This window comes from Pseudorca crassidens, chromosome 2 (assembly GCF_039906515.1).
Source record: "Pseudorca crassidens isolate mPseCra1 chromosome 2, mPseCra1.hap1, whole genome shotgun sequence".
In the NCBI taxonomy this organism is placed as follows: Eukaryota; Metazoa; Chordata; class Mammalia; order Artiodactyla; family Delphinidae; genus Pseudorca; species Pseudorca crassidens.
In genome coordinates, this window is record NC_090297.1 from 35,129,431 (window position 1) to 35,144,492 (window position 15,062).

Sequence of the window (15,062 nt, forward strand, 5' to 3'; positions counted from 1 at the left end):
ACGATGAAAATAAAGGCAAAAATAAGGACCAGAAACAATTTATTTTAAAGAGAGAGGGGAAAGAATTACATTAAAAATATTAAATGAGTTAGTTATTGCAGTTATAAAATTCCTCTGAATTTCTGATAGCCAAGACAAAAAGGGAAAAAATGTGATGGTTTACATAGCTCTCATATGGAAAGGAAGTTTTTTTCTGGAGGAACAAACCTTTCCCTGGTACTAAGTTCTGTGAGAAACTAAATACATGGAGCTTTATAAAAGGGATATTGGGGGCTTCCCTGGTGGCGCAGTGGTTGGGAGTCCGCCTGCCGGCGCAGGGGACGCGGGTTCGTGCCCCGGTCTGGGAGGATCCCACATGCCGCGGAGCGGTTGGGCCCGTGAGCCATGGCTGCTGGGCCTGCGCGTCCAGAGCCTGTGCTCCTCCACGGGAGAGGCCACAGCAGTGAGAGGCCCGCATACCGCAAAAAAAAAAAAAAAAGGAAGAAAAAGAAAAAAGGGATATTGAACAACGTAATTGACAGTCTTTAACGGTAGGTTTTCAGACAATAAAAAAACATTCTTCAGGTGTCCATTTCTTATCTGGACAGTCAATAAAAAGCAAGAGTATAAGGTATTATTGTGGAAAATTAAGCCAACATAGTTCAAGTATATTGTTTTCTGGTGGTTTACCTTCAGGAATAAAGCTTAGAAACCCTAATGAACTGAAACATTCCACAGCTGTGGACTGGGTCGTTCAAATATCACCACCTCAGGTACTGTGGTTACACAAGGTATTATCATTGGCGGAGGGTAGCTGAAGGATACACAGGAACTCTCTGCACTATTTTCATAACTGTTTGTGAGTCTTGAACTGTTACAAATTATTTATATATATATATATATATATATATAATTGTTGTCTCATACGCCATTGTCGTTAGAGTTGAAGTTGAGAGGGTAAACTCTGTGAGTAGTACCTGAAGAACAATATTAACTCTGAAGAACTGACATAAGAGCACAGCATGTGTTAAAAAGACTGAGAACTTGGGGGCTACCCTGGTGGCCCAGTGGTTAGGACTCAGTGCTCTCACTGCCGAGGGCCAGGGTTCAATCCCTGGTCGGGGAACTAAGATCCCACAAGCCGCGTGGCTCAGCCAAATAAATAAATTAATTGAATTTAATTAATCAATCTGTTAAAAAAAAAAGACAGAACTTGACTTCTTGGAGGTGAAACCATCTTCAGTTGGAGGTGAAGCATAGATGTGTCTGTGAACAATCACAAAACTTCTCTTTTAAAAAATTATTTCAAATATGCCCCAGCGGCCTAGCAAATAACCAGTTGAGACCTCCTCAGGATGCTGTATGATATAGCCAGGTTCTTCTTATTGCTGTGTTGGAAACTATCAGGCATAGACAAAAATTGAGAGAAATTCTAATGAATCCCCATGAATTCATTCCCTGACTTGAACAACGGTCGCTCTTGTTTCATCGCTATCGCCACACCCCCCCAATTATTCCCTCCCACACCCATAGTAGATTATTCTGAAGCAAACCAAATATCATGCCACTTGTGTCATAGAGCTTTACTCAAGGGAGGTTTCATCAGTAGTGGCTGAAGACGGGTATTACCAATTGTCTGCCTTGATCATGAAGAACCTAAGTCTGGCTTAGGACCAGCAAATGGAAAGACATCTTTTGTTCATGGACTGGAAGATTTATTAAAATGTCAATACTATCTAAAGTGATCTACACATTCAATGTAATCCCTATCAAAATCCCAATGACATTTTTTTGCAGAAATAGAACATCCATTCTAAAATTCATTGGGAGTTTCAAGGTACCCCAAATAGCCAAAACTCTTGAAAAAGAACAAAGTTGAAGGCCTCACACTTCCTATTTCAAAATTTACGGCAAAGCTATAGTAATCAAAACAGTATGGTACTGGCATAAATATAGACATATAAACCAATGGAATAGAATACAGAGCCCAGAAATAAACACTCACATATATGGTCAAATGATTTTCAATGTGGGTGTCAAAACTATTCAATGAGGAAAGGACAATCTTTTCAACAAATGGTGCTGGGAAAACTGGATACCCACATGCAAAGGAATGAAGTTGGACCCTTACCTTACATCATATACAAAATTTAACTCAAAGTGGACGAAAGACTTAAACATAAGAGCTAAAACTATAAAACTCATAGAAGAAAATATAGGGGGAAACTTCATTATATTAGATTTTGCAATGATTTCTTAGATAGGACATCAAAAGTACAGACAACAAAAAGAAAGTAGATAAATTGGACTACATCCAAATTTAAAGCTTTTGTGCATCAAAGAACACAATCGAAAAGTGTGAAAAGGCAACCTATGGTATGGGAGAAGATATTTGAAAATCACATATCTGATAAAGTGTTGACATCCAGAATATATAAGGAACTCTTACAACTTAACTAGAACAACGACAAAAAAAATTTTTTTAATAAGCAAAGGACTTGAATAGACATTTCTCCAAAGAAAATATACAGATGCCTATAATAAGTATATGAAAAAAGCAGGCAGGGACGTAAACAGAAACTAGGCAGAGGCGAGTGACGCAGGCCCAAGAAGGTGGAGGGGCTGGTAGGTGGATGGGCTGGTAGGCTTTTGTGTGCTATACCTTCCCAGGGGTGCTACTTTTCCCAGGGCTCCATGGCTAGGCCACAGCTTGACTGAGGAGATGGTTACCAGGGACAACCAGTAGCAGAAGGTGGATGAAGGGTCAAGACCTAGAAAAGAGAAGAAATCAAGAGCCTAGAAAGATCAAGAGTCTAGAAATTGCAGTAAAGGAGAAGAGGCAAGGAGCAAAGGCAGACAGAGAAGGATCCAGACTTCTCCTGGGAAGGATGGGATAAGTTGAGTACTCTGAATGCTGGCCCCATCAGGTCAATTAGAGGCCAAGGCAAGCTGGCCACTGGCCACTGCTGACCACTTCCTCTTTAAAATACTCTCTTCCTTGGCCACCATCGTCTGTTCTTTTCTAGTTTTTCCTCCAGGGAAGGGGTTGGCAGCAGATAGGAAAGAGAACCCTCTTCCACTGAGAGAAGATTGACTGTGGTGAGGGAGTTGGGGACACCGTTCCTCAGTGAAGACGGTGGCAATGTCATCCATTAAGAGAAGAGGAGAGGATGGATTTGGCAATAACTTCTTGGATATGATATCAAAAGCACAGGCAACAAAAGAAAATATATAATAAATTAGACTGTCAAAATTTAAAACTTCTGTGCATCAAAGAACACAATCAACAGAGTGAAAAGTCAACCTAGGGAATGAGAGAAATCATACAGCTAATAAGGGGTCAATGTCCAGAATATATAAAGAACTCCTACAACTCCAAAACAAACAAACAAACAAACCTGATTTAAAAATGGGCAAAGGACTATAGACACTTCTCCAAGAAGATACACAGATGGCCAAGAAGCACATGAAAAATGCTCAGTATTACTAACAATTAGGGAAATGAAATCAAAGCCACAATGAGATACTGTGTCACACTCATTAGGATGGCTACTGTCAAAATAAACCAAACCAAAAAGAAAAAACAAACAAAAAACCCAGAAAATAACGAGTGTTGACAAGGGTCTGGAGAAATTGGAACCCTGGTGCACTGCTGATTGGAATGTAAAACAGGAAAACAGTAAGGTGTTTCCTCAAAAAATTAATAACAGAGTTACCATATGAACCAGAAATTGCACTTCTGGGTTTATACCCAAAAGAAGTGAAAGCAGGGTCTCAAAGAGGATATTTGTACACTCATGTTCATAGCAACATTATTCACAGTAGCCAAAAGGTGGAAGCAACCCAAATTTCCAACAATAGATGAATGGATAAACAAAATGTGGTCTATATATGCAATGAAATATTATTCAACCTTAAAAAGGAAGGAAATTCTGACATACGATACAACATAGATGAGCCTTAAGGACATTATGCTAAGCCAGACACAAAAGGACAAATACCGTATGATTCCACTTATATGAGATACCTAGAGTCATCAAATTCATAAAGACAGAACGCAGAATGGTGGCTACGAGGGGCTGGGGGTGGGGGGACTGGGGAGCTGTTTAATGGGGATGCGGTTTGAGTTTTTTGAGATGAGAAGAGTTCTGGAGATTAGTTGCACAACAATGTGAATGTACTTAACACTACTAAACCATACACTTAAAAATGGTTAAGGGACTTCCCTGGTGGTCCAGTCGCTAAGACTATGTGCTCCCAATGCAGGGGGCCCAGGTTCGATCCCTGGTCAGGGAACTAGATCCCACGTGCCGCAACTAGGAGTTCTCATGCCGCAACTAAAGATCCCACATGCCGCAACTAAGAGTTCACATGCCACAACTAAAAGATCCCACACGCAGCAACGAAGATCCGAGTGCTGCAACTAAGACCCGTGCGGCCAAATAAATAAATAAGTACATAAATTTTTTTTTAATGGTTAAGTTAGTAAATGCTATATAGATTTTACCACAAGTTTTTTTTCTAAGTAGGGCAGAGGAGTTGGAGTAAAGATTGAAGTTCCTAAGTGCTTCTGTGGGGAATGAGAGTTTGCTGACTATGGACATAAAGTCCGTCTGGGGTTGGAAACCAAGAACTTGAATCTCGTGTGTTACCTTTATCGGTAACGCACAGCAGGCCAGATGTGAAAGTGGCGACCCTGGATGCTCAGATTATCTTGGATGTAGGCTGGGCAGGGTACCTGGGGCAGAGGGATGAGGCATCTAGATGGGAGAAGAAACTCACTGTGGGTCTACCTGGTCAGAAAAGGAGTGAATCTAAGAGGAACCCATTTAGTAGGTAAAAAATGGAGTTGTCCAGGAAGATGAGGTCTAAATTCAGTCTAAGAAGTGGTGAATGGAACACTAGAGTGAAAGATCCTGGGCGTGGCAAGGGAGGGGAAGCCACAGAGTGGGTGTGAAGCTGACGTGCAGGCCAAACAATTAATGCTGAGAGTTTAGCCTCGTGAGGCCGGGGAGTGGGGTGAGCCGTGGACCCTCGTGGACACCAGCATCACCCAGGACAGCACTGAGACAGGAGGATGGCTGAGAGTCTCGAGGGACGTCCTCAGGGAACATGAGTGAGTGGCCACAGCAGGAGGGCTAGAGAGGGGTCTCCGGGAGCAGGTTTACGTGAGGAGGAGGACTGGCAGCTTGGAGGCCAACCCGGGTCAATAGGAGAGTGCCACTCTGCTTGGGGTGTGGGGACTGAGCAGCCCCCAATGGAGGGGGCTTGGGGCAGGTACACTGCCGGGCTCAGGAGAGGGGCCGGGCTGAGGTCAGGTTTAGCATTTGCCTTATCGCTCCAAAGCATGTCTCTTCGTTTCTCCTTCTCTGCTAGACAGTGAAATGGCTCATCTCCATCTCCCTAGCATCTGGGTTGGAGTGTCTACCCCATAGCAGGTGCTCCGTAAATGTGTGCGGGGATGGAGGTTAGAGGGGGAAGGGAGGATAAGCTTTGCAGCAGCCCAGTAACAGGCCCACACTAGTCCTGCTCTGTCCCCTACAGTGTCCGGCAAAGACTTACCAGGCTTGCCTCCCACCATGAGACTGAATGAGCAAGAAGAAACCAGGAGAATCATTGAGATGCAGCGCCTGGAGATCCAGCGCCTCAGAGACCAGATCCAAGAGCAAGAGCAGGTCCCAGGCTTCCACCCCTTCACTGGGATGCGGCTGCCTTCCCTCCTGGGGGCAGAAGCAGACTTAAAGCTGCAGACAAAGTGACCCACTCTGGTGAGCCGTCTCCAGCCACGCCGGAAGAAGCACGGTGCTCTCATCCCCAGCCTGACTCTGGGCTGCAGCCCCTGCAGCCCTGACCACACCAGCCTCTCCCTCCTGCCCTGGGGAACCTGGGACACGGGCAGAATAAAGGTGTTCTCCCACAATCACGTCCAACTCTCTGCTTAGCCAGGGAGCTGGGGAGGGAGGAAGGGAAGAGGGACCCTGAGGCCCGGGGGGCTCCTGCTCACCCAAAGCCACCACTGCTAGTCCCTGTCCAGGCACGGGGCTGCCTGTCACTGCAGAGATCCCACGCCCCTCCCCGCTCTTTTCTGGACCTCAAGGGCAGGGCTGCCTGTCGCTTCTGACCTGCCTTCTCCTCTGCCAGCCACGTCAGGACCAGACAAAGCCTCCTACGTTTTCTTCTTACTTATGAAACATAATGAGGTTTTCTGAGAATTTTCACAGCTGTGTGAAGGTGAGAGTAAAATCAAGAACATGGCAAAGTTGGTAGAGTTCCCCCACATCTTCCATTAGCTGCAGACCCTGGTGTCAGCACTATAAGCAGAACTCTGCCCTTCTTTCTCTTACCTCCACGCCTCTCTAGACTTGTCATCCTCGGTCTGCAGGGCCCTGCCCTGCTCCTCCATTTCTGGGGGCCACCTCTTCCTCTAGACCCCACACTGGGTGGCCCAGCCACACATACCAGGAGAGGTGGTTTTTTATGCACTAAGAACCCAGATGTCCCTGTCTTCTCCCACTTGCAGAAGCCAGACACCCTTCTAATACCCAAATAACAAATATTAAGCCCCCGATCTCTCCTGGTGCGTCATGGAATCTCAGGGCTGAGATACAACCAGAGCTCGAGAAGGACTTGAACTAAGACCTGGGACATGGCTGGAACCCCCTCTCCCTCTCTTATTCTTGCCTCTCTATAGACCAGCCTCCCATTGCCAGTAAGTTGGCAGAAGGGGACCCTTAGCATCCCATGAGTAGATGCCCCAAGGCTGACATGGAGTCTCTAGTCTAACTTTAAATTGCCCAAGGAGAATATTTGGGGCCTAGCTTGAGTCTGGAGCTCACCACTATCCAATCAACTGTACCCAGAGGGGTGGGTCACAGGATAGAATGCTGGTTACTGGGGTTCATTCATCCCTGTAGTGAAGTTGGTCATTGTGAGTGGAGCAGATATTCCAAAAGATGTCTGTCTGGGGCAGCTGTCAGTCATGGAACATGGGGTGGGGGCAGGGGACCTGGAGCCATTGAAGACCTGGTGTTGCACCTGTGCTTTAAGCCCTTTATTCTCCAACTGCCTTTCAGGGTGGCAAGGATGGGACCTCTTTCGCTCACCACCATCTCCAGCACCTGCACACTCCCTGGTCCAGAGAAGGGAAACAGTAAATGTTTGCTGGATGAATTATATTATTTATCGCCCCCCCCAACTATTTAGACTAAGTATTATTGTACCCATTTTACAGATGAATAGACTGGGACACACGGAGTTTAAGCCATTTTTCTAAGGTTGCAGAGCTAGAGCTGGGACTGGGACCTTCAAGTTCAATCTAGTTCCATAACCAATATTCTCTCCACTGTTCATGTTTTCATTCACAAGCCTTCCTTGAATACCTATTACACGCCAGGCCTGTTCTAGGAGCTAGGATGCATAAACCACTCCGTTCATGAAGCTTATCTTCCAGGGCGGTAGACAGACAATATTCCAGACAGATAAGAATATATAGCATATTTGACAGCAACAAGTGCTAAGGAGAAACATGAGAGAATAAAGGAAATCAAAGAATGAAGGGCAGAGAGGTAGGATGTAGGGGGCAGGCTGTGATTTTAGACACAGGAAGGAAGCCTCACTGAGGCGGTGACATTTGAGCACCTTCCTGAAAAAAGGTGAGGGAGGGAGCCACGTGGGAGGAAAGAGCTCCAGGCAGAGGGAACAGCCAGCGCAAAGGCTCTGAGCAAGCACAAGCAGAAGAGGGACAGCGAGGCGGGGGTGAAGTCAGAGAAGGCCTTCGAGATGGTGGGAGGACTCTGGCTGTTTCTCTGGGTAAGACAGGCCATTGGAGGACTTTACCTGCTCTACCTTATAACAGGATCACTCTAGCTACCGGGTGGAGAACAGCCTGAGGTGGGAACTTGGCCGAAGCAGGGAGGCTGGGCTACAGGCTGGGCTACAGCTCTCCCTTCTCCTGGGTCCTCCCACCGTCTAACACAGGGGTCCCCAACCCCCAGGCCACATCCAAGGCCTGTTAGGAACCGGCCGCACAGCAAGCAGGAGGTGAGCAGTGGGAGAGTGAGCGAAGCCTCATCTGCTGCTCCCCACCGCTCCCCACTGCTCCCCGTCGCTCCCCACCACCCCCCACCACCCCCACCGCCCCCCACCACCCCCCACTGCCCCCCACCGCCCCCCACCGCCCCCCACCGCTCCCCATCGCTCCCCACCGACCCCCACCACTCCCCATTGCTCCCCACCGCTCTCCACCGCCTCCCACTGCTCCCCACCGCCCCCATCACTCCCCACCGCTCCCCACTGCTCCCCACTGCTCCCCACCGCTCTCCATTGCTCCTCACCGCTCCCCACCACTCCCCATCGCTCCCCATCGCTTGCATTACTGCCGGAACCATCCCCCCCGCCCCACCCCTCAATCCGTGGGAAAATTGTCTTCCACGAAAGCAGTCCCTGGGGCCAAAAAGGTTGGGGACTGCTGGTCTAAGGGATCAGTTAGAATCCACACCTCAGGCTCTCTGCCCACTGCCACCTCCTCCCCCGCCTTCAGTACCGCCCATCTGAGTTGCCTCAACAGCCTCTGCTTTGGGGACAGAGTTCAACAGCCCTGCGGGGAGCCTGCCTGTCCACTTTAACTCCAAGTTATTCGATAAGACACAGAATGAGAACAAAGTCTCACCCAATCAATGTTTAAACTGGAAGCTTTTAGGCTTTGTTCCCTCCATCCAAAAAATTCCCTTCAAACCCCCAAGGGAAGCCGGTGGAGGGCAGGGGGGCGTGGATCTCATGACTTGCCCTGCCCAGCTCTATCCAGGACAGCTGGACATGGATGGGTCTGGCTGGGACCAGCCCCTCCTTGGGACCAGGAGGAAAATAAATGTCAGAGGGGCAAGAGGAATACAAAGCCACTGAGCCCTGCCAGGCCCCTTCTTCCCCGCTCACCCCAGGGCAGGGAACTCCTTTATAATGCTTTGCAAAGTGGCAAACCCACATGTTTGTCCCCAAGATCCAGCCTGCCCTAACCTTTCCTTGAGGGGAAGAACCATCTAGCAAGGGACCTGCAAGCCACACGTGGCGAGATTTAGACATGTGGCTAGTCTGAGCTGAGACGCACCGTAAGCATAAAATACACAGCGAATTTTCAAGACGAAATAAAAGACTGAAAGAGCTCAATCACTTGTGTATTAAAATGAAAATATTTGGGGCTTAAATTAAAATTTCACTGTATTAATTTCACCTGTTTCTCTTTACTTTTTTCACATGATTATTAGACGATTTTACATTTTAAATTACATATGTGGCTCGTATTATATTCCTACTGGACCGTGCTGCTCTAGAGTTATGACCAGGCCCCCAATCATCTCCACCGAGCAAAGCAAAGAGAAGCATGGACAGGTCCAGCAAAATTATTTTGTGAGCTGATAATGGAAAGATAACTTTGATTTTGTTTTTCTTGTCTATTTCATACACACCAAAAGGAGAGACAGCAGGAGGCATTACAAGCGGTTCAATCCAGCCGACAATTACCTCCAACTAGCCCCCCCCCCGCCGCCGCCCATCGTGTAGTGTGTGGTGCCAGATTCACTTGTTAGAAGCAGAGCCCTGGCCATGTCCCCATTATACTCTAGAACCCTCCATGAGTGCCTCAGATGAGTCCGAATGCCTCACCAAGGCATTCAAGGCCCTGAGCCACCTGAGCCAAACTTGCCTTTCCAGCTACATCTCCCAAGCTCCCTGCGTAGCCCCACATCTGGCAGTTCACAGTTCATTCATTCAACACGTTTACTGCATACTTCCCATGTGCCAGGCACAGTGCTGGCTGCTGAGGTCACGAGGGTTGGCAAAACAGGCACTAAACCTGCACCCACTGGGAACCACACATCTAGTGGGGGATGACAGGTGAATAAATAGGGCAATCACAGCACATGCAGTAAGAGCAGTTGTGGGGGAAGCATGGGGGCCATAGGTGCCCCAAAGAGGAACCTGAACCAGCCTAGAGGTCAAGGAGGGCTTCCTGGAGGAGGTGACATCTCAGTTGAAGAAGTTGAGTTAGCCAGACCAAGGCTGGGGGTGGGGCGTGGTAAATATCCCAGGAAGAGAGAACTATGAGTTCAAAAACCAAGCGGAAGGGCAGAGCAGTGCAGAGCATACATAACTGAAAGACAGGCATTCCGGCTGGAGGGCAGGGGCCAGGGGCAAATGACTGGCCTGCGGTGGATAGCAGGGGTTCTGTGAGCCTTGTGAAGGAATATGGCATTTATCCCGAAGTGTTTATTCTGCAAGTGTTTTAAGCTAGGGAGCTCCTGTTTCCCACCTGAAAAGCCTTTACCCCCTCCTCCCTGTGCACTCAAATCCTGCCTCCTCAGGGGGGCCAAAACGTGGGGCAAACCTCCCTTGGTCAGGCCCTTGAGGCTCTGAAGGAGAATGGGCAAGGGGCTTGTGGGGCTCCGGCCCAGGGGAAAGCGCCAAGGGATGGAGGTACTGGGGCTGGGCTTGGGGGCCAGCTGGTGTTGGAGTGTGGGGCTGAGGCAGGATTTGAGCTTGGAGTCGGGATTTGGGGGCTGGATTCAGGAACACGGGTCAAGGTTGGGGCCAAGGATGAGGCTGCCATCTAAGATCTAATTCCAGCATTTGGAGCTGAGGTTTCAAGCCAGATTTGGGGTTGGGATCTCGGGCTGGGACTGGAATTGGATTTAGAAATGGGGCTGGGGGGTCAGGGTTGGGATTTGAGATTCAGGGTTGGGGCTGAGATGTGGGGTAGGGGCCTCGGTTGGAGCTAGGAGTCCTAGTTAGGGTTTGAAACTGCAGCTGGGGCTGGGGTTGGGTTTAAGGCTGGAACTAAAGCTAAATTGGGTTGGAGCTGGGGGATGGGCTCGGGTCCGGGCTCTGGGGCAGATGGACAACATTCCTACTGCTGCCTGGGTCTGGAAATTGTCTTCATGCCCTAACAGCAAGGGACAGAAGCCCCTCCCTTCCCAGGAATGCCTCAGCCCAGCAGAAGGAGCAGCGCCACGTCAGCCAATCGTCTCAGGCCCTGCCTTGGAAACACCTGTTGATCCTCCCCCCTACCCCCCACCCCCGCCTGAGCTCACCCAGGTGCAGGTCAGGCAGGTGAAGCGCCTCCCCGGAAACAGAGCTGGAGCGCCCCACCTGCCCGCCCTGCCTGCTCAGATCGGATCCAGCACCTCCAGGCTTCTTGTGAGTGCCCCGTGGTCCCCCCTACCCCCACCATTCACCGTCTCCCTCTGGCTTTTCCCCTGAGAGCCTCCACCCCACCCCCAGCCTGGCTCCATGGTCCCGGCACACCTGTGCAAGCACTTTCAGATCCGTGAAGTCACAGCCCTGGGGAATGCTGGGACTGATTCCAGGGCCCCTCCCTCGGCCCCTCCCCCACCTCCCTTGGGGGCATCTGCAGCTGCCCATCCTACCTCGTGTGCGGGGCAACCCCTGCTGAGGGATTGTGGAGGACGGATACCTCATCAGTGGTGTAACCCACGTACAGCCATGAAGTCATAGTCCCGAATGATCCAGGACCTGTGTCCTATATATAAAGCAGGAGTCCCGTCCTAAACGGGAGGAGAGAATGTTGTGTTCTTTTATTCAGAAAGCATGCTCTGGGCATCTAAGCATGCTCTGGGCATCTATTCCCATTGGAATTCTGACCTGGAGATGTTAATGCCCCCACCTCTCAAGATAAAAGTTATCATCCTCACTTTTCAGATAAGGGTCCTGAGCTCCAAGAGGTGAACTTGCTGGGGGCTTCTCTGACCTCCCCCAAGCCCCTCTTCTGACTAACCTACAGCCAGCACTCATCACAGGAACACACCTGCTATAAACTGGGGCTCCCTGAGGGCAGGGGCCGGGCTGCTATACTTTGCCCAGTGGGAGTCATGCTGACTGGCCTCTGGAGGATGTGTTCAATGAGGAACCACTGCGAGGTCCCTCGTCCACATACCCACCGTGGCAGGGACTGCAGCTGGGGGTCCAGTCCAAAGCCCTCCTTCCCTTTGTACCACTTTAGAGAAATCGTGGAGGAGGATGGCATGGGAGTGCGGTGAGAGGGAGAAGAGTGGGGGAAGCAGGAAGACCGGTGAGGAAGTTGGGGGGAGGGAGGTTGAAATGCAGAAGCAGGAGGACGAGGGCAGGGAGTGGGAAGGAGACATGTTTAGAGGTGACACGTACAAGGGAGGGACACAAGAGGAGGAGTGGGCTTGCGGTAAGATGACGAGCTTGGGTTGGAAGCCGTTGCATCAGAGGTGCCTGTGGGACATCAAGGTGACAATTGCCTATGGGTCTTGGAGCTTGGGAGGGAGATCTGGGTTTGAGAGAGAGAGGGATTTGGGAACCAGCAGCCATGCCTGTGAGGTGGGATGGGGTATTGGGGGTCAGATCCTGACTCGCGGAGAAGGAGTCGCAGCCCAAAGAGAGAAGATTCAGGGTCAGGCAGCTGGTTGCAGAAGGGTTAAGTCATAAGCCCCCTCCCTCCCCACAACCCTCCCCGCAGGAGCCAGCGGTGACAGCTGAGGCCATGTGAGTCGGATCCTGAATGAGGCTTTATCTCTGGGTCTCCATCCAGTCCCATCGTCCACCGTGGCACCAGCTCCCTCGGCCAGCCGGGATGGGACAGGCAACTGAGACAGCCCGAGCCAGAGAGGTCAGGGGCTGGGCAGGGGGTTCCCTGGGTGGGTGAGGATGCTTTGGGTGGAGGGAGCTCTCCTGAGATCTCTGGAGAGGCATTCCCGAGGGGGCAGTGCTAGGGAGGAGGTTTCCCTGGGGGGGTGTTGGTTGCAGGGGACATGGGAAGATTCCCAGGGACCACCCCCCGAGGCTCCCAGGAGAGACCATAAGGGGCAGATGGGCCAGGGAGATGGCAAGTGTGATTCTCCCCCCTGCAGGTGATGGTGACCATCCCCTGGACCGTGCGAGGAACAGGACTCTGGGCCTCCGGCCGCCGCGCAGGTAGTGGGGGCTCCAGGCCATGATCCGTACCTCTGCCCCCTGACGCGGCCCTCTGCCCTTACTCGTGCCGGATCAGCCATGTCTGAGGGAGAGGCTTGGGCCCCGCCGGGCCGGGGGCTGCCACCGGATGTGCTGGCGGAGCAGGTGGAGCTGTGGTGGTCCCAGCAGCCGCGGCGCTCAGCGCTCTGCTTCGCCGTGGCTGTGGGCCTCGTGGCGGGCTGTGGGGCGGGTGGCGTGGCCCTGCTGTCCTCCACCAGCAGCCGCTCGGGCGAGTGGCGTCTGGCGGTGGGCACAGTGCTCTGCCTGCTGGCCCTGCTGGTCCTGGTTAAGCAGCTGATGAGCTCGGCCGTGCAGGACATGAACTGCATCCGCCAGCCCCGCCACGTGGCTCTGCTCCGCAGCGGCGGCGGGGCCGACGCCCTGGTGGTGCTGCTCAGCGGCCTGGCGCTGCTGGTCACCGGCTTGACGCTGGCAGGGCTGGCCGCTGCCCCTGCCCCCGCCCGGCCGCTGGCCGCCATGCTGTTCGTGGGCGTCACCCTGGCTGCCTCAGGTGCGCTCTTGCTGCTGGGCCTGCTGCTGTATCAGGTGGCCGTGAGCGGACACTGTCCCCCTACCCGTGCGGCCGCCCCCTCCGCCCGCAGTGACCACAGTGGGAATGGCAGCGTCTTCAGCATCTCAGGACGGTTGTCCGCTGGCCAGCATCGTGAGACCACGTCCAGCATCGCCAGCCTCATCTGACGGAGCCCGGGCCCTCCTTCCCGTGACCTGCCTCAGCCTCCACAGAGCCGTGCCCGGGCGCGAGTGAGGGTGTGTGCACACACGTGTGTGCACACGCACCAAGGGGAGAGTGACTGCATGGGTGTCCCCAGGACTGCTCAGCCCTCTGAGTGACTGTGTGACTGTGATGAGGGGCCGATTTGCACCCACACACCCACGTCACAAGGAGGGAACTGCTTCTCCTTGGAGCTCGTGGAACCGTCAGTCTGCCTGTCTGTGTCCGGGGCCTCTAGGCAGAGAAGGGTCTGGGATCCCTGAAGATCCCTGGCCCCCATCCCTAACACCCCTCAAAGGCAACTCTGCCCTGTAACACCTGTCAGGGATTTCCCCAGGAGAGGCGGCGGCCTGCCCCAGAGACTGCGCCAGTGAACCCTTTTATCAGGGAGACTGAATGGTGATAGAGTGGACAGAACACAGGCTCCGGCATGACAGGCCTGGGCTGCAGTCCCCCCCTCTACCACTCACCAGGTGGGGGCCTTGGGCAAGTGGCTTAACCTCTCTGAGCCCTGGTTTCTTGAGCGTCATGGTCACGGTCGTCAACTGTTAGGATCAAATGATATTATTTACGTATAGAAGGACCGGGCACACGGCAGATGTGCAATAAAAGTGGTGACTGCTGTTAGTGGTGTTGTCTTTATCTCACCATCTCGCCAAGAGACCTCCCCTCCCCTCCCCCTGCTTCCCCACCCCCGGCCACCCTCCCAAAGGGAACACATCGCGCCTACCTCAGGCTGACCTAAGGTGCCTTGAAGGTATCCTCAGCCAGACCTGTGGTCTCTCCTCATAGGTACTAGGAAGCCGGAGGGGAGACGGGATGAGGGGATGCTTAACCTCAGGAAGGTAGTGCGTCTCTGGTCCCAGGGAGAGGGTGTTGTGGGCAGGGAGGGTGGTGAGTCCTCATTTGCTTATGTGCTGGCTCCAGATGAAGCCTGAAGTATTGGGGTTTTATCGCCTGGTTTCTCTGGAGGCTGCAACTCCTAACCCCACCTCTGAAACCAGAACATCCTGTTCTGTGTAGTTGCAGCACCGGCTGACCTGCCTCTGGGTTTCCAGGCACGGGAGGGGTGTTGGACGCCCGCTTCGGCATGAGAGTACCTGCCTGCTTGGGGTCAGCCCTGGAAGCGCTCTCCCTTTCTGGATGCAGGGGCACTTCCTGTGTGACAAGGACAGAGGTCCACTGGAGGAACGCCCAAGAGCGCCAGTTACTGTTTCATCACTGGCTGCTTCACAAAATGAAGATTATAGGAAGCCCCACGGGGGACACCAAGAGAGGCCGGGAAGCCAGACAAACGTGTTGCCTAACAGGTGTTCAATGTGGAGCTACAGAGGCTCTGACAGGAGAAAATTGCTTTCGGCTT

The 15,062-nt window shown here is 51.9% G+C and overlaps 2 protein-coding genes across 4 annotated transcripts in view; both read left to right on the forward strand.

Moving 5' to 3' along the window:
• The window catches only part of CFAP57 (cilia and flagella associated protein 57), a 75,188-nt gene extending 69,285 nt beyond the window's left edge, over positions 1-5,903 (forward strand). Inside the window, exon 22 of the mRNA XM_067725778.1 lies at positions 5,524-5,903. Coding sequence (XP_067581879.1) covers positions 5,524-5,738 — 215 coding nt within the window. The 3' untranslated portion in view covers positions 5,739-5,903. The remainder of the gene's footprint in view (positions 1-5,523) is intronic.
• Positions 5,904-11,048: 5,145 nt separating this feature from the next.
• On the forward strand, positions 11,049-14,326 carry TMEM125 (transmembrane protein 125). 3 transcript variants are annotated; one of them, XM_067725781.1, is made up of 3 exons: positions 11,049-11,166; positions 12,473-12,622; positions 12,864-14,326. In XM_067725781.1, exon 3 carries the CDS (start codon positions 13,006-13,008, stop codon positions 13,663-13,665), a length of 660 nt encoding a protein of 219 aa, XP_067581882.1. In that variant the 5' UTR covers positions 11,049-11,166; positions 12,473-12,622; positions 12,864-13,005; the 3' UTR covers positions 13,666-14,326. The 3 variants fall into 3 exon arrangements, with proteins under 3 accessions (XP_067581882.1, XP_067581884.1, XP_067581883.1); XM_067725783.1 differs by lacking the exon at positions 11,049-11,166 and adding an exon at positions 11,990-12,058; XM_067725782.1 differs by lacking the exon at positions 11,049-11,166 and adding an exon at positions 12,108-12,243.
• The last annotated feature ends 736 nt before the right edge of the window (positions 14,327-15,062 follow it).

Bases quoted from the DNA above. Each gene is read 5' to 3' on its own strand.
- TMEM125 (XM_067725781.1), top strand. From the start codon at position 13,006: ATGTCTGAGGGAGAGGCTTGGGCCCCGCCGGGCCGGGGGCTGCCACCG.